The sequence below is a fragment of the Euleptes europaea genome, chromosome 2, assembly GCF_029931775.1.
Source record: "Euleptes europaea isolate rEulEur1 chromosome 2, rEulEur1.hap1, whole genome shotgun sequence".
Lineage (NCBI taxonomy): Eukaryota > Metazoa > Chordata > Lepidosauria > Squamata > Sphaerodactylidae > Euleptes > Euleptes europaea.
The window spans coordinates 138,039,432-138,058,346 of NC_079313.1; the positions used below are offsets into that span (position 1 = coordinate 138,039,432).

At 49.2% G+C, this 18,915-nt stretch overlaps 1 protein-coding gene across 1 annotated transcript; it reads right to left on the bottom strand.

Moving 5' to 3' along the window:
• Positions 1-2,244: 2,244 nt before the first annotated feature.
• Positions 2,245-15,272, bottom strand: PDRG1 (p53 and DNA damage regulated 1). Its single transcript, XM_056844930.1, has 5 exons — positions 15,186-15,272; positions 12,940-13,015; positions 8,095-8,169; positions 3,958-4,038; positions 2,245-2,327 (listed from the first exon to the last, which is right to left on the bottom strand). Exons 1-5 carry the CDS (start codon positions 15,270-15,272, stop codon positions 2,245-2,247), a joined length of 402 nt encoding a protein of 133 aa, XP_056700908.1.
• Between the last annotated feature and the right edge of the window lie 3,643 nt (positions 15,273-18,915).

The window sequence follows — 18,915 nt, forward strand, 5'->3', positions numbered from 1 at the left end:
ATTTTAGCCCTCTTCTCCCCCCCTCACCCATATAATTCCCACAAGCATCCTTTAGGAGTTACTCTGAAGCCAGGAGTGCAGCTGTAGAATTCCCAGGAAGGCTGACTAGCTTGGGTTAAAACTGATTCCCAGCATCTACGATCTCAGACCATACGTGCACACTAGCCAGCATGGTGTGGTTAAGAGCAGTGGTTTGGAGCAGTGGACTCTGATCTGGAGAACCGGGTTTGATTCCCCACTCCTCTACATGAGCGGCGGAGGCTAATCTGGTGAACCGTGTTGGCTTCCCTACTCCTCCACATGAAGCCAGCTGGGTGACCTTGGGCTAGTCACAGCTCTCTTAGAGCTCTTTCAGCCCCACCTACCTCACAGGGTGTCTGTTGTGGGGAAGGGAAGGTGATTGTAATCTGGTTTGATTCTTCCTTAAAAGGTAAGGGTAGTCCCCTGTGCAAGCACTGGGTCATTCCTAGCCCATGGGGTAATATCACGTCCCGATGTTTCCTAGGCAGACTTTGTTTATGGGATGGTTTGCCAGTGCCTTCCCCAATCATTTTCCCTTTACCCCCAGCAAGCTGGGTACTCATTTTACCAACCTCGGAAGGATGGAAGGCTGAGTTAACCTTGAGCCGGCTACCTGAAACAGACTCCCGTTGGGATCGAACTCAGGTTGTGAGCAGAGCTTTTGACTGCAGTGCTGCAGTGCTTACCACTCTGCGCCACAGGGCTCCTAGATTCTGCCTTAAATGGTAGAGAAAGTTGGCATATAAAAACCAACTTCTTCTACCGATGGGTGCTGAGCCAGCGCCCAAGGGCCCAGGCAGATGTTCTCAGCTGACTCACGGGGCGCTCACCCATTTGGGTCCACCTGGCAGGGAACACTGTTGACACAACTCAACGAGACAGTCTGCTGGGCAAAGGGGCAGCGGGAGCTTCCTGGCCTCTGCACCCCAAGCTTTACACATGAGACATTCTGGATTCAGTCAATGGGTCAGAACCAGGGTTGCCAGCTCCAGGCTGAGAAATACCTACAGATTTTGGAGGTGGAGCCTGAGGAGGGCAGGGTTTGGGGAGGGACTTCAATGCCATAGAGTCCAATTACCAAAGCAGCCATTTTCTCCAGGAGAGCTGATATCTGTCGCCTGGAGTTCAGTTGTAATTCCCAGGAGATCTCCAGCCACCACCTGGAGGATGGCAAGACTAGAGTGCTACCATACCCACTACTGGGCAGCACATGCAGCCAGGAATGTTTGTAACAAAGCACTCCCAAGTAGGGTTGCCAGCTTCAGATTGGGAAATACCTGGAGATTTTGGAGGTGGAGCCTGAGGAGGGTGGGGTTTGGGGAGGGGAGGACTTCAATGCCATAGAGTCCAATTGCCAAAGGGGCCATTTTCTCCAGGGGAACTGATCTCTGTTGCCTGGAGGTCAGTTGTAATAGCAGGAGATCTCCAGCTGGTACCTGGAGGTTGCCAACCTTAATCCCAGGAGATATCCAGCTAACGCCTGGAGTTTGGCAACCCTAATTACAAATGGTGACTACCAGTAGACTGGCAGGAGGGCCATTTAACTGGCCATCAGGCTCAAAGATGGCCTGTATGTAAGGTTGCCAAATCTGGGTTCGGAAATTCCTGGAAATTTTGGGGGTGGAGCCTGGAGGGTGTGGGGTTTGGGGAGGGAAGGGTCTTCAATGGGGTATGATGCCATAGAGCCCACCTCCCAAAGTGGCCATTTTTTCCAGGTGATCTGATCTCTGTAATAGCGGGAGGTCTCCAGCCATCACCTGGAGGCTGGCAACCCTATTCAGAACACTCACAAGATGAACAAGAAAGATTGCCTGACCACCGCTCGCACATGGCAGATTTGTGCATCATTTTATTTGCCGTTAACACCACAGATATATACATTTGCGTCCTGCGGCAGTGTGGGCTCACAGTGCTGCCCCTGTCACTTTTGCCCTCGAGCATTGAACAACTGATCAACCTACAATTACCAAACTGCATCCTGCTGCCCCCCTTTGCTTCTGACGCTGGCACCCCAGCCTGGTAGTCAAAGCTGAAAAGGGACATCTGAGCAGCCATCTCTGTGCAGACTTCATAGGTCCTCTCCCGCTGCCAGAGTCTTTCCCACAAAAGATGCCCAACACTCAGGGGCTCAGCTCTCATCTGGCTTCCGGGGACGCGTCTGTGAACAGAGCTCCCTTTTGCACTGCCAGCAGTTCTCCTCCGAGGCGCAGGGTCCACCCGGCTTCAGCCCTCCAGCACTTTTTTAATAAACCACATTTCCTCGCTGCTCAAGGGCTTCAGATTGTAGCCTTTCAGCTCCGGTTTACCTTGGAGGAAGGAAGGAGGCAGTGGAAGGTAAGGACAGATCACAGAAGTCCCACGGAAGCATTTGCCAAACAGCCAAGGGATTTATGCCTTCTCTTACACAGGTCGTTTGGGGCGAGATTAGGTTGGTGCACCATGTGAAGTACTGTCTAGTGTCAATGGTTATGAAGAAGTTAAGAACAGCCCTGCTGGATCAGAAAGGTGGCCCATCTAGTCCAGCATCCTATCTCACACAATGGCCAAACAGTTCCCCTTGAGGTCCAAGAGTAGGAAGAGCCCTGCTGGATCAGACCAGTGAGGATCCACCTAGTCCAGTATCCCATCTCATACAGTGGCCAACCAGTTCCTCTGGAGGTCCAGCAACAGGGCACAGAGGCCGAGGCCTTCGTAAGTACTTCGGAAGAGCCTTGCTGGATCAGACCAGTGAGGGTCCACCTAGTCCAGCATCCCATCTCACACAGTGGCCAACCAGTTCCTCTGGCGGGCCAACAACAGGGCACAGAGGCCGAGGCCTTCGTAAGAACATCAGAAGAGCCCTGCTGGATCAGACCAGTGAGGGTCCATCTAGTCCAGCATCCTGTTTCACAAAGTAGCCAACAATTAGGACATAGAGGTGAAGGCTTTCCACTGCTGCTGCCTCCTGCCACTGGGATTCAGAGGTCTACTACCTCTGAACGTGGAGGTTCGTTTTAGACAACATGGCTAGTAGCCCCTGATAGACCTCTCCTCCATCAATCTGCCTAATCCCCCTTTAAAGCCATCCATTCCTGTGGCCATCACTACCACCTCTGGCAGCAAATTCCACACTGTATAAGAATTAAGCACGCACCACCAGTGTTCGAGGCATGTTACAAAATTAGCATCAGCAAAGAACAAGTCTCTGCCCTGAGAAGCACGCAAGCCTCATTCAGAGCAGAGGGAGGTCAGGGCAAGACTGTGAGTGAACACCAAATCCTTCCTGAGTGATCTGGCCAGTCTTATGAGCAGACACTTGGAGGGGCACAGACCAGCCATCCGTGTGGGGGCAGTCTTGCTCAAGAAAGCAGCTTTGCTTGGACAAGAGCAACGAGATGCCCTCCCCTGCAGCGGGAAGAGGAAGGGGGCGAAAGCTCAAGGGAGACAGTCAGTTCTCCATTTCTCTTGCATCGTCCCACAAAAGCACTTTACAGTGACTTCATTCCGTGCAAGAGGCAGCAGCGCTCACCTTCTTGAGCACCTGACCAGGAGCCGGGTTCCTCCAAAGCCTTCCCCGACAGCAAGGGAGCCGCACAGCCTCGCTTAGCTGACCGGCCTCGTTCCACCTCCTCCCCCGTACTTCCTGTTGTAACTACTCAGCACCCGCGAGAATCACTCCCCATCTCCTGACGAACATTACTGGGGTAAAGAACCCAGCCTCTCTCCGAACACTGGGGAACCGGCCTTTGAAAAAAGAACCACCCGCTCTTTGAAGACAAGCTCTGCTCACCCCCAGCCCCTCTATCTGAATACGAAGGCCAGACAGGAGCGACGGTACAGAGTTGAGCTCTCCGGGAAAAGGCTTCTCGGCAAACACAATCTGGGCCCTGCCGGCTGCAAAGAGCCCTCTGCCTCCCCGCCAAATCCATCCGGGGTAGAACACTGAGCAGTCAATACCTTGAGCTTCTAGGAGACGGCTGACCTTCACTTTGAGCTCTTTTCGCAGGCTGGCTATTTCTTCATCCAAGAGCTCTTGATCTGGCGAAAGGGTGGAGACAGAACTTGAATCACTAGGGTGATTTAAGACACTGCCGCACTCAAGACTCATTACCCAGTTATTCCACATTATTGCTCCTTGGCTTGGCCTCAGCCCGGCTCGTCCTCAAACCTGTCGCCCGTCTTGCACGATGGCGTCGTTCCCCCTTCAGCCAAAAACGCACAGCCAGACACCCTGCCCTCCCCCCAGAATTACTGCCTAAACCAGAGGTCACCATTGTGGTGCCCATGGGTGCCAGCCAACATCTTTCCTGGTGCCCGAGTGTTTTTAGAAAGTGGGTGGAGACAGATGGGGCCAGCAGAGCTTCTGATTGGCCACTGGAGATCATCCAGATACGGCCAGATGAGTGTTTCTTAGCCAGCTCAATATGTAAAGGTAGTCCCCTGTGCAAGCACCGGGTCATTACTGACCCATGGGGTGACGTTACATCCCACCGTTTACTGGGCAGACTGTGTTTACGGGGTGGTTTGCCAGCGCCTTCCCCAGTCGTCTACATTTTACCCCCAGCAAGCCGGGTACTCATTTTACCGACCTCAGAAGGATGGAAGGCTGAGTCAACCTTGAGCCAGCTACCTGAAACCGACTTCCATTGGGATCGAACTCAGGACATAAGCAGAGCTTTTGACTGCAGTACAGCAGCTTACCACTCTGCGCCACGGGGCTCGGCTCAATATGTACACTTGTGTGCACGCAAGAAAAATATTTTTAAACAGCACGTCCATTTTATATAACACCTTGTTAAACAGAGCCTCTGCCTGAAATGCTGAACAATCAGAGTTATACATAGCCTCATTCACTCACATTTGGTGGCTGCCCCCACCTCTCTGTGTCAGATTTTCAAAGGGGCCCACAGGCTCAAAAAGGCTGAGGACCCCTGGCCTAAACTGAAAGGTCAGAGTTTTGTCGTTTTTAATGATCACCAATAGATACAAGACACGGGTGGGAGAAGTCGTGGGCAAACCACTCTTACAATACTTTTATTTCTAGCAAAGCAGCACAATGTTTTTGCTTTACACGTCAGCATAGTGTAGTGGTTAAGAGCAGTGGTTTGGAGCAGTGAACTCTGATCTGGAGAACCGGGTTAGATTCCCCACTCCTCCACAGGAGCGGCGGAGGCTAATCTCGTGAACCGGGTTGGTTTCCCCACTCATCCACATGAAGCCAGCTTGGGTGACCTTGGGCTAGTTACAGTTCTCTTAGAGCACTCTCAGCCCCACCTACCTCACAGGGTGTCTTTTGTGTGGAGGGGAAGGGAAGGTGATTGTAATCTGGTTTGAGTCTTCCTTAAGTGGTGGAGAAAGTCGGCATATAAAAACCAACTCTTCTTCTTTATACTTCTGGACTAAAAAGTGGCCCTAACGGAGGACAACGGAGGACATGGGGGACACAAACGTATTCCCCAGGAGTTCTGCACAACACGGCTCGCTTGCTCCGAACATTTCAGCCCTCAGGAGTGATTTGTTCAGCTGGCCCACTGCTGACACCTGTCCCCTGCTCTGGCAAGCAGACTTCTTCAAATGGTTGGAAGAGAAACAGTGCTAGAAGTAGAGATGCTTTACCAGATAATGAGAAGACTGAGAGGTGATATGATTACCACCTTCAGGTAATTGAAGGGCTACCATATATGGGTTGGTATGGAGGTCATTTCTTTGCCCCAGAAGGTCGGACCAGAACCAATGTGTTGAAATTAAAAGAGTTTTCGGCTAAACATCATCAAGAATTTTCTGACAGTTAGAGAGGTTCCTCAGCTGAACAGGCTTCCTCGGGAGGTGGTGAGCTCTCCTTCCCTGGAGGTTTTTATGCAGAGGCTAGATGCCCATTTGTCAGCAATGCTGATTCTGTGAACGTAGGCAGATCATGAGAGGGAGGGCAGGAAGGGATGAGTCAGTGCTCGGCTCTCATGGCCCTTTCTTAGATGCCCAGGGTAATGCTGATTGCCACTTTGGGGTCAGGAAGCAATTTTCTTCCAGGCCAGATTGGCCAGGGATCCTGGAGGTTGGCTTTTTGTTTTGTTTTTGGCCATCTTCTGGGCATGGAGTAGGGGTCACTGGGGGTGTGGGGTGGGGTTGTGAATGTCCTGCATTGTGCAGGGGGTTGGATTAGATGACCCTGGTGGTCCCTTCCAACTCTATGATTCTAATCCCTGCAAAACTGCAGGTGGATAAAAGGCCTGTAAAGCTACTCCCAGCTCTCCAGGGGCAGAAGCAGCTTCCTAAGAGCCTGGCTGTAGGTTCTAGCCTTTGTGCCAAGAAGAATCCTGTGAACGCCAGGCGGAGACTGCTGAAGCTCCCTTGAATAAAGGCAAGAGGGGGTGGAAGACTGACTCCCAGGAGAGCAGGAGCTACCGGAAAATTATCCGGTCTCTCCCTTTCCTAACTGTCCCTCCTTTCCCCTAGGGACAAATAATCAGCCATTCAAAGAACCTCAGCTTCCATTCTACAGAAATGAAAAAGCAGGCTTCCGGTGCCTCATGATTCCCTGAAAGAAATTGGACACACAGGGGGCAGCAACTAGCTAAACCGCCAGGCTTTACCGTGTCCCAAATGTGCAACTCCACCTACATTTATCTGGTCACAAGGATGTCAAAAGCAGCTTGAATGTTGGCAAGGTTAATGCTGGGATGAGCGATGAACCTGGAGCATACCGATGCCTTCGTTCAGCTGCTTGAATGCCCAGGGGTAACATAAAAACATAAGAACTCGATGAAAGGCCCTGCTGGATCAGACCAAGGCCCATCAAGTCCGGCAGTCTGTTCACACAGTGGCCATACAGGTGCCTCTAGGAAGCCCCCAAACAAGACGACTGCAGCAGAACCGTCCTGCCTGTGTTCCACAGCACCTAAGATAATAGGCATGCTCCTCTGATCCTGGAGAGAATAGGTATGCATCATGACTAGTATCCATTTTGACTAGTAGCCATGGATAGCCCTCTTCTCCATGAATGTGTCCACTCCCCTCTTAAAGCCTTCCAAGTTGGCAGCCATCACCACATCCCGGGGCAGGGAGTTCCCCAATTTAACTATGCATCTCGGACCGTGATTCTCAGCAAGCCGACCTGACTGCTTGACTGCATATCGCTCCCATTCTGCAGACAGTACGTTGGCTGCCCACCTGCTACCGGGATGTTTCAGGTATTAGCTATCGCATACAAAGCCCTTCATGGCCTCGGCCCCTCTTATTTGCAGGACCGCCTCTCTCCTTATGCTCCGCCATGACAACTTCAGTCATGCCAGAAAGGGCTTCGGCAGGTGCCAGTGTGGAAACGGGCAAAATCAGCAACTGTATACCATATACGCCCTTTCTCCTTTGTGGCTCCCACCTTGTGGAATGGCCTGCCTGAGGATGACAGGAAAGCTCTCCCCCTCTGGCTTTCCGCAAATTATGCAAAGCTGAACTATTCAAGAGGGCTTTTCTGCACAGGTAATGGGGTTGCACTGCTGCACAAAATGGTTCACAAACTTCCTTAGATAAATGACTAAGACTGTGGTCTATGTGTGTGTGTGAAGTGCCATCAAGTCGCTTCCGACTCATGGCAGCCCTATGAATCAACGTCTTCTAAAATGTCCTATCTTTGACACCCTAGCTCAGGTCTTGCAAACTGAGGGCTGCGAATTCCTTTACAGAGTCCATCCATCTCTTGTTGGGTCTTCCTCTTTTCCTGCTGCCTTCAACTTTTCCTAGCATGATTGACTTTTGCAGTGACTCTTGTCTTCTCCTCATCATGTGGCCAAAGTATGAGCTGTGGTGTATACTGCTGTGTATAGCTTATTGTGAGTGGGATCCTATTATGCAATTTCTGTACTGCTTAATGTGTCATGTTAATACTCATGCTATGCTTCAGTTCTTTCTGGTGGTTCCAGACTTGTAAAATCCTAATGCATTTGGCTACTGAATGTCCCATTTTGTGGATTGTACTGGCTCGCTCTGTGTAATCCGCCTTCAGCACCTGTGAGAAAGGCAGACTATAAAACAAACAAACTCCTACATGGCTTGTGTAAACTTTGCAGGCACATGACAAAAGCCCCATCAGGACCTCACCTTTCTGCAGCATGTCCTTGGTCTTGGTTTTCGGAAGCTGAACAAACATGCTCCCAAAGCAAACCATAACTTCATCTGAAAGCAAAGAAACAGGGCTGTGTTTAGGAGACCCCATTCACACACCGAGAAGGACACAGAAGTCCTTCAGCATAAGGGCACTTTAGAAAGGGCCTGTGCCTGAACTTGGCCTTGACCTGGAAGGCCCAGACTAGCCTGATCTTGTCAGATCTCAGAAGCTATCAGGGTTGGCCCTGGTTAGTACTTGGATGGGAGACCACCAAGGAAGTCCAGGGTCGCTATGCAGTGGCAGGCAATGGCAAACCACCTCTGTGGGTTGCTGGCCTTGAAAACCCTATGGCCTACAGGGTCACCATAGGTTGGCCGCAGCTTGGCAGCACTTTCCTCCACCGTCCTGAACTTGGCCTACCCAATCTTGGCTGGAAAATTCTACTGAGGCTGCTCCAGTACAAATGAACAGGAGCCTAGTGGCCACCCTACAGACGAACAAGATTTTAGTCCAAGGTGTGGACTGAGGGCAGGAGGAAGAGGAAGAATTGGTTTTTATATGCCGACTTTCTCTACCACTTAAGGCAGAATCAAACCAGCTTACAATCGCCTTCCCTTCCTCTCCCCACAACAGGCACCCTGTGAGGTAGGTGGGGCTGAGAGAGTTGTGACTAGCCCAAGGTCACCCAGCTGGCTTTATGTGTAGGAATGGGGAAACCAACCCGGTTCACCAGATTAGCCTCCGCTGCTCATGTGGAGGAGTGGGGAATCAAACCCAGTTCTCCAGATCAGAGTCCACCGCTCCAAACCACTGCTCTTAACCACTACACCATGCTGGAGAAATCATTGCTCTCTCTCTCTCTCTAAAAGAAAAACTGCTCTGAGAGGAGACAGACAGAGAACGGTATGTCAGGAGTACAAGAGAGCAGGGGCAGACAGTCTGCCCTGCAAAGGACACGGGCCCTTCTGAAAGGCTCGCAGGAACCAAAGAACCACTCGAGGTCACAGGTCGAGCGCATTTATTCTGCCTTGCCTTCATTAATGCAAAAAACCTCACCGTGTGCAAGGGAAGCAAGACAATTTGCAGCTCACAGTCCCTCCCAAGGGAGAAGATGAGACGGCTGCCACTTGCAGGAGACATTAGTCACCCTATTTAATGTGCTATTGAAAAACATTCAGCCGTGATGGGACCGTGCGAGCGAATGAGGGCGGGAGTAACTGGCACAATTCTGAGAAGTTCCTGTAACTATTAAAAGCACCAATGGAAGTCACCGCCGCAGGCCTCTTTCCTGTACCGGCCCTCTCTGTTTACAGCTTTTAGGAAGTGCTTAGTAGATACCAGCAGCAGCAGGGCCAAACTGCTCATGAGGGGCAGGTTCCCCTGCTGCAAATTCTGCAAAAACCTCTGAGTCGTCTGAGAGCAAAATACATTCCTGTTTGCATCAGGAGTGCTGGTATCTTAGGCCTTGGAAGCAACGTACTGATTTAGGCAGGGCTGAGAAAATATTTCCAGCTCCTAGGTACCGGGTGCTGCATTTCGAGACATAAGAACGTAAGAAAGGCCCTGCTGGATCAGACCCAGGCCCATCAAGTCCAGCAGTCTGTTCACACAGTGTCCAACGAGGTGCCTCTAGGAAGCCCCCAAACAAAACGACTGCTGCAGCACCATCCTGCCTTTGTTCCACAGCACCTAAGATAATAGGCCTGCTCCTGTGATACTGCAGAGAATAGGTATGCACCATGACTAGTATTCATTTTGACTAGTAGCCATGAATAGCCCTCTCTTCCATGAACATGTCCACTCCTTTCTTAAAGCCTTCCAAGTTGGCAGCCATCACCACATCCTGGGGCAGGGAGTGCCACAATTTAACGATGCATTTAGGTGATGGGATTTCCCCCAGTTCATTCCAGCCCAAAGTCTCAGGGCAGGTAGCAGTAAGTCAAGAACACAGACATCTCATTTAAAGAAAGAAAATTGCAAACAAAACCTGGCAAAGGAAGACAAGCCTGCCCACTTGATCATTTGTTCAATTTTTTTTTTAATAGCCAATTGAAGATCATGTTGGCAATCTAAGTATCAGATTTTCTGAATTCTCAGTGATCATCTCCAAAAAGCAGCTCTGGCAAATTTCCACAAGAAGGGGATTCCAGAGCTGTGGGGAGGGGCAGCCATCAAGACCCCCAGACCCCTCTGGGCAACAGGGGGAGAGGCAGAATCAAAGATGGCACTCACAGCCAGTCTGGAGGGAAGCTACAAGACCCGTGGAAGAACGCTAGCTGATGTACTGAAACTTATGAGTAGAGAAGGCAATAGGTACCCAGCCTATGTGCCAGAGCACCCCAGCCTAAGTGATTCTAGGCATGTGAAACTGGAGTTGGAACAGAACCCAAGCTCTCATTGTGTTCATGTTTCAGGAGGTGTAGTGGTTAAGAGCAGTGGTTTGGAGCAGTGGAGTCTGATCTGGAGAACCTGGTTCGATTCCCCATTCCTCCACATGAGCGGTGGACTCTAATCTGGTGAACTGGGTTGGTTTCCCCCACTCCTACACATGAAGCCAGCTGGGTGACCTTGAGCTAGTCACAGCTCTCTCAGCCCCACCTACCTCACAGGGCGTCTGTTGTGGAGAGGGGAAGGGAAGGTGATTGTAAGCCGGTTTGAGTCTTCCTTAAGTGTTAGAGAAAGTCATCATACAAAAACCAACTCTTCTTCTTCTTCTTCTAAGAATCAAGACGTTACTGGTTCAAAGCTTGTCTCTGCCACTGATTCACTAGATGACCTTAGGAAAGCCCCTGCCCTCTGAAGGTCCCCTGCCTGTGAGCTTCCTGGAGCAACCTGCTTGGCTACTTGACTTTCCCTACCACTTAAGGGAAACTCAAACCGGCTTACAATCACCTTCCCTTCCCCTCCACACAACAGACACCCTGTGAAGTAGGTGGGGCTGAGAGAGTGTGACTAGCTCAAGGTCACCCAACTGGCTTCATGTGTAGGAGTGGGGAAACCAACAAGGTTCACCAGTTTAGCCTCCACCACTCATGTGGAGGAGTGGGGAATCAAACCACTTTCTCCAGATCAGAGTCACACGCTCCAAACCACCGCTCTTAACCACACCACGCTGGCTCTCTATAGGAGGCAGGATACTGGACTAGGTGGCCCTGTTGGCCTGGTCCAGCAGAGCTCCTATGTTCCGTAGTGGCCTTGTTTCTTGTGTCCTGTTGGGAAGGGCCATCCTACACACACCCTGCGGCAGATTATCTTGGGGAAGCATCTACAGCAGGGTGGGCCTGTCCTGCTGTAGTTCTTATAAGTAAGCAACACATGAAGCTGCCTTCTACTGAATCAGACCCTCGGCCCATCCAAGTCAGTCTTGTCTACTCAGACCAGCAGCGGCTCTCCAGAGTCTCAGGCAGGGGTCTTTCACATCACCTACTTGCCTAGTCCCTTTAACTGGAGATTCCGGGGATTGAACTTGGGACCTTTTGCACGCCAAGCAGAGTCTCTGCCACTGAGCCACAGCCCCTACACAACAGAGCTCTGCACAGGAAGGACAGCAGTCACAATGGAAACTAGACTCTGCCCAGCGCAAGGAAAATGCAAAAAGTTAACAGTAAGCCAGGCACACGCAGGGGACCCGGACCTGCACAGCATGCAAGAAGAAGAAGGAGAGTCATTTTTTATATGCTGACTTTCTCCACCACTTAAGGAAGACTCAAACCGGCTTACAATCACCTTCCCTTCCCCTCCTTACAACAGACACCCTGGGAGATAGGTGGGCCGAGAGTTCAGAGGGAGCTGTGACTAGCCCAAGGTCACACAGCAGGCTTCATGAGTAGGAGTGTAGGGAAACCAAACTGGTTCACCAGATTAGCCTCTGCCGCTCATGTGGAGGAGCGGAGAATGAAACCCGGTTCTCCAGATCAGAGTCCACCACTTCAAACCACTGTTCTTAACCACTACACCACGCTGTCTCTCAAGTATCAAATCCATTCTCAGTAGTGGGGAAAGGGCAGTTTTGGAAAATCTACAGCTCTTGGTCTAATGTACCTTATAGGACAGCTGCAGCCCTGAAATGCCATTTTGGGCTCCTTGAGGAATGTGACAAGGGAATCTGTAAGAACATCAGAAGAGCCCTGCTGGATCAGACCAGTGGTCCATCTAGCCCAGCATCCTGTCTCACACAGTGGCCAACCTCTGGAGGGCCAACAACAGGGTATAAAGGCCGAGGCCTACGTAAGAAGAGCCCTGCTGGATCAGAGCAGTGGTCCATCTTGTCCAGCATCCTCTTCTCACAGTGGCCAACCAGTTCCTCTGGAGGTCCAACAACAGGGCATAGAGGCCGAGAGCTTCACAAGAATACCAGAAGAGCCCTGCTGGATCAGACCAGTGATCCTTCTAGTCCAGCATCCTGTCCCACACAGTGGCCAACCAGTTCTACTGCCCATCATTGGGAACCAATGGGGTACTTCAGACTCCACCCAGAATGACAAGAGACAATAAGCTCAGCAATGTGTTTAACATTATTATTTTTTAATCATATACTTGCTGAAGCTCCCAAGCAAACCTGGCTTCTCCAGTTAAAAAAGATCTGGAACAGGAGACCTGCTGGAGAGCTACTGCCAGTCACTGTTGGATGTCAATAAGCTGGAGGGAGTGCAGTGTAGGGCAACGAAGATGGTGAGGGGTTTGGAGACCCTGTCTTATGAAGAGAGGTTGAATGAGCTTGGAATCTCTACACTGGAGAAAGATATGTTTGCGAGGTGATATGATGGCTACCTTCTGATACCTAAAGGGATGCTCTGCTGATGATGGAGCTGAGGCACATACCAGCTTCATATACTCACCTGAACTGGCCAGTTCCTTGCTGAGAGCCCGGAGTGCCTCTCGGTTCTGATTCCGTTTCTGATCCAAAGCCACAATCTGAAAAGACAGCGTCATGTCGCGTTAACACATCTCTCTGTGTTAACCAACCAAAGCCCTTTTGTTGTGATCCAATTATACGTAGGGTCCAACGAAAGACAACTGAGAGGAGGTTTGGATAAACTAACAGCTCTTTTATTTGGCCAAAGAATAGAAGCTCGATGCACAGGCTCCGACCCAAGCACAGGCGGGAGACTGACCCCCCCACCCCCACCCCAGGCAAGCAGTTAGCTTTATAACTTTTAGGCTATTACGTATTTCAAACATACGAGTTTACAGTCATCATTGTTCAGCATTGTGATACATAACTTAGCCTTTCTGCTATACGGGGGAACAAAGCGTTCTATTAGAATTCCCTACCTTCCGGAGCTGGGAAAGGAGGGAAGGAAAGTTCGGATGATATGTGTGCGCGTGGCTGTGTGTTTCTGCTTTCAGGCAAGGAAGTGAATGAAGGGAGGGGGTTCTGCTTATACATACACGTGTCCATGTGAATGCTGGGGGTTTTCCATGGGCACTTCACTTTAGCCCCATAAAATAACCTTTGCTGATCATTCCCATCACATATTGGTTGTTTCACCTTCACATTTATTTTATCTTAAATATCAGGGTTTTTTTGTTTTTTTTAAGAGCCGCAGGTTCACAAACCTGCGGCATCTGACGAAATGAACTCTTGACTTGCTAAAACGTCTCCCCTGAAAAAATTCTGCAGATTTCAGGTGCTGCGGGACTAGAATTTTATTCCACTGGTCTCACAGCTACCTACTTGAAACTGTATAGTACACAGAAGGTCAAAGGAAGGTTATTCACAGTGGGTAGCCGTGTTAGTCTGTCTGCAATAGTAGAAAAGAGCAAGAGTCCAGTAGCACCTTAAAGACTAACAAAAATATTTTCTGGTAGGGTATGAGCTTTCGTGAGCCACAGCTCACGCTCACGCTGTGGCTCACGAAAGCTCATACCCTGCCAGAAAATATTTTTGTTAGTCTTTAAGGTGCTACTGGACTCTTGCTCTTTTCTACTACTAAAGGAAGGTTAAGCATTTTACCTTTTCTCATTAAGGTAAAGTGTTTAACCTTCCGTGCACCACACATCCCTTTACTTTGTCATTATTCCCCTTTCTTTGTTTCCTCGAAAGCCATTTTCAGTTTCCACCACCTCTTTAGACAGCCCCTCCTTTACGAACACGCTCACTCCCCTTCCCAAAGCTTACCTGCCCCCCAACTTTGAGCAAATCATTTAACTTTTCAATGTTGAGTTGCAAAGTTAAATGATTTGCTGCAAGTTACACCCCCCCACACACACACACCCCCACACACACACACACCCCTATTTAGTACAATTTCATCCAAGGGTCTTCACTTAGGTTTGCCAACCTCCAGGTGGGTTCAGGAATTCTGCTGGATCTAAAAGGTAAGACTTATAAAATAAATTTTTAATGAAAATGGAGGGAGGTGTAGGGGAAGTTAATATATCATTGATTACATATAAATATATTTAATAATGGTTCCTATCTGTTTTTATTATTTACTGTTTATGTCAACTGCTAAACTACGTGTTTAATTTTTGAAAAAAATTAATTCTTACTGGGCCCATTTAAGAATACTTTTTGATCTAATTCCATATCTACACTTGTTATTAATTTTATATTAGGTATTGACCTAACAATGTTGGATAGGACTAGGATATATTAGTTAAAATATACTTTGCGTTAATCTTATATTAGGTGCTGATGTAATAATGTTAGATACGACCAGAACAGGTTAATTAAAAAAATATTGGGATCAGCTCCGTTAGCAAAAGTTTATACAGTTTGTTTTTTAGACGGGAGAGGGGGAGGGGGACGTCATTATATTGTTAAATTAGTGATATTACTTGTCTTTTTTATTATTACTATTATTTTTAGTATTGGATATTGTTTCTATGTTGATGTGTTAAAGGAGGAAAATAAAAAAAAATAGTTTTTTGTTTTTAAAAAGGAATTCTTCCGGATCTCCAGAATACAGAGATCAGTTCCCCTGGAGAAAATGGGGCATCATAGGTTCTAGGCAAAACCCCCTCCCCAAATCCCCCTTCCGTGGTAGGGCTTGCCAACCTCCCGGGCCTACCGGGGGGGGGCGGCCGGGGGCTTCCCCCCTCCTTCCCTCCCTCTTACCCACCCACGCGCCGGGCCTACCTGCTGCCTCCCGGCCAGCGCCTCCTCGGCCAGCGCCTCCACCTCTGAAAGGTAGCGCAGCACGAAGCCCGGACTCGGCCCGTCCATCGCCGCCGCCGGAGAGCGAGGCGGCCGCGGCTTCAGGCCGACGCAGGGCGGAGAGGCCTAGTCCGAGCGCGGCCCGCGCAGGCGCCTCGCCTCGAGTAGAGGGCCGCGTCGCCATGGCAACCGGCTAGGCCCGGCCTGCCTCAGCCCCGCCCGCTGAACTGTGCCGGGGGGGGGGGCTGCCCTCCTGGCCCGCCCCCCCCCCACGACCCACCTTTGTTGGAAGTGCACGTGTGAATCGCATTCCCTGCCGCCCCCCCCATTAATTGCCCCCCAGAAAGCAGATCTGGCTAAATGGGTGCTGTTCAACAGGGCCTGTTCTGCACAAGTAATAATAGGGCCGGCTGTGCACAAAACGGCGCCTGGACGGCACTGAACACACATACGGGGCCTGTAGGCTGCGCTTGAGGCCTAGGAACATGACACCCACCCTGAGCCCGGCTTTGACCGGGAATGAGGGTGGGCTACAAATTTAACGAATAAATAATAATAATAGGGAGGGGGTCATCAGAGGGGGCACGTTAGGAGAAAGAGGTGAAAATCTGATATTTTGGTGTTAAAATGCACAAATGCAGCCTGAATTGAGAATTCAGATGTCTTTTTATGGTTCCGATTGGCTCTGGCCTAAGGGCTGAGATACAGAATTATTAAGCCCCGCACCAACCAAGGATTTGAGGATCCAGCTGCCAAAATGTAGGCTATGAATAGATCCTGGTGAGCTCAGCGAGTCCATACAGCTGGGGGTTCGGGCACGGCAAGCCCCCAAGGAAAGTTTGACATTGGACCAATTGCAGGGACATTTTGAGGCCATGTGAAAAGAGCATATTCTAAAGTCAACATTAAGTACTTCAGCCCATTGGCTTATGATTCTATCACTAAAAAACTCCCATCGATTTTGTAGAGAAATTCACTCATTGGAGAAAAAAAGTTGCTTCGGGGGCCCCTCCAGGATCGGAGCCCCTGAAGCTTAAGCTTCATTAGTTTCACAGTAGATCCGCCTCTGCTTCTGTAGTGCCTTAGTAACTTAGTTTATAGGGGAAACATATATGCTGTCACATATATGTATATTTACATAGCATAACACACACACACACACACACATATATATATTCTTAGGTACAGATCTAGAATCCTTATGCATGATGGGTAAAATACAATTCTTTGGTCAAGAGACATTTACTACTGGGTCAGAGTGACCTGCACACTGTTTGCAGGCAGCTGACTAAGTGAGATCATTATTTCTGATGGGTGTTTGGATGGTACAGTCAGGTTTCTTAATTAAGCCTGGAGCTTTGATTTAAGACAAGAAGTGTCATCCTGGAATGTAAACTTGTGTCTCCTCATTAACCATTAGGGAACACCTTGAAGAGCATTTTCTATTGGATATGCAAATAATTGCTTATACGTCCAAAAGGTTTATTGGGTCATCGAGTCTTGCGTGTGTATTACGCTTCTGTAACCACCCAGCATCAAAGTCTATATCCATGCTTGCAATCCTTTGATGTGTGTGGAAATTGCTCTGCGCTTTAGGCAATTTTCACCAGCTTTTTGCATATTGGCCAATAAAACAAACTGCTTTGAACCTTCAACTTCCAACTGTTTTATTGTGATTGAATATTGATACAATAAGGCAGACACAACACCTCCAGGTGAAGCCTGGAAGTCCAGACGACAGAGATAAGTTCCTCTGGAGAACATGGCTGCTTTGGAGGGTGGACTCTAGGGCATAATAACCTGCTTGATGTCCCTCACCTCTGCAAACCCCACCCTCCTCAGGCTCCACTCCCAAATCGCCAGGAATTTCCCAACCCGGAGTTGGCAACCTTACATACAGGCCAATGCAAGGCAGGCCGTTTGCCAGACAATCCACGCAGCCTTCAGCCTGAGGTTGCCAACTCTGGGTTGGGAAATTCCTGGAGATTTAGAGGTGGAGCCTGAAGAGGGCGAGCAGCCCTACTTCAGTCAGAAAGGAAGACCCTTTATCAATATGAAATATGTTTCGGGGGTGGCTATTAGATTTATGGTGACCGCGTAGGGTTTTCAAGGCAAGAGACATTCAGAGGTGGTTTGCCATTGCAGTCCTGCAGAGAGCAACCCTGGTATTCCACCGTGGTCTCCCATCCTAACACTAAGAAAAAGAAGAGTTGGTTTTTATATCCCACTTTTCTCTACCTTTAAGGAGTCTCAAGGTGGCTTACAATCGCCTTCCCTTTCCCTCCCCACACAACAGGCACCTTGCAAGCAGGTGGGGCTGAGAGAGTTTGGAGAGAACTGTGACTGGCCCAAGGTCACCCAGCAGGCTTCATGTGGAGGAGTGGGGAAACCAACCCAGTTCTCCAGATTAGAGTCCGCTGCTCATGGGGAGGAGTTGGGAATCAAACCTGGTTCTCCAGATTAGAGTCTGCCGCTCTTAACCACTACACCGTGCTAGCTCTAATAGTGAGATTACTATGTAACTATCATAAAAATAATGTTTTAAAAAATAAGCAGTGGCTTTGGATGGCTACAAGGTGAAAAACTGCACTCTGTGTGTGTGTGTGTGTGTGTGCATGCGTGTCATACACACACCACAAGAGTTAATAATTTAAATTGATGACTGCCTCCCCGACCCTCGTTAGGATAGAAAGGCAGGATATAAATTTTGTAAATAAATAAATAAATCATTTACAGTATATTTATGCTACAACCCAATAGCGCGTTTACAGCTCACAGTGAGCTGCCTGCTGTTGCAATTGCATTTGAAGCTTTTAAAAGTCTCCATAAACCAGGTCTGGAAAACAAGTATGGGAAAGCACAGTGTGTACTGAAATACGACGAGCAGACGGCAATATTCTGGATTTTCCGTAAAAGCTGAGTGAATCCAAAGAACACTTTCCTGGGAATAAGCCCCATTTAATAGATCGTAGTAGGATTCTGAGGAGCTTTGCTTAGGGTTGTTCTCTGAATCTTCTGTCTTGTACCTGTGAGGTAGACTGGGCTGAAAGTGAACGAATGGCTCAAGATCTCCTGAAGCCTTATAGAATCATAGAGTTGGAAGGGGCCATAAAGGCCATCTAGTCCAACCCCCTCCTTATTGCAGGATCAGCCTAGAGCAAAGCTTCTTAAACTGTGGGGTCTCATAACTGAATGTGGGGGTTGCGAAAAATTTGGCAGCAGTATGCAAATTTGCTTTAGTCTTTAATAAATGCTAACATTATATGTATACCAAAGAATTGTTTTAAAATAAATTTCTTTGTGATTTATTATCAGTAAATGCTTGATTTGTATATCTATTTTATATACCCGGGGTTGCGTAAAAGTTTCTTGGGGCGAAAAGGGGTCGCGGGTGGGAAAAGTTTAAAAAGCCCTGGCCTAGAGCATCCCTGACAAGTGCTTGTCCAGCCTCTGCTTAAAGACTGCCAGTGAGGGGGAGGCTCACCACCTCCCCAGGTAGCTGATTCCACTGTCGAACAGAACAACCCTGTTTCCTTCTTTGATCGAGTGACGAGCTTACTGGATCGAGGGAATGCTGTTGATGTTGTTTTCCTGGATTTCAGTGAGGCTTTTGACAGGGCTCCCCATGATGTTCTGGTGGGTAAACTAGAGGACTGTGGACTGGACTCTGGGGTTGGTGGATAGAGAACTGGTTGGAGAACCGCACACAAAG

Excerpts from the sequence above, each read along its gene's own strand:
- PDRG1 (XM_056844930.1), bottom strand. The coding sequence starts at position 15,272 with ATGGACGGGCCGAGTCCGGGCTTCGTGCTGCGCTACCTTTCAGAGGTG. Across the intron at positions 13,016-15,185 it reads CGCTGGCCGGGAGGCAGCAG|ATTGTGGCTTTGGATCAGAA; the intron begins GTAGGCCCGGCG and ends CTGTCTTTTCAG. Across the intron at positions 2,328-3,957 it reads CCGTCTCCTAGAAGCTCAAG|GTAAACCGGAGCTGAAAGGC; the intron begins GTATTGACTGCT and ends CCTTCCTCCAAG.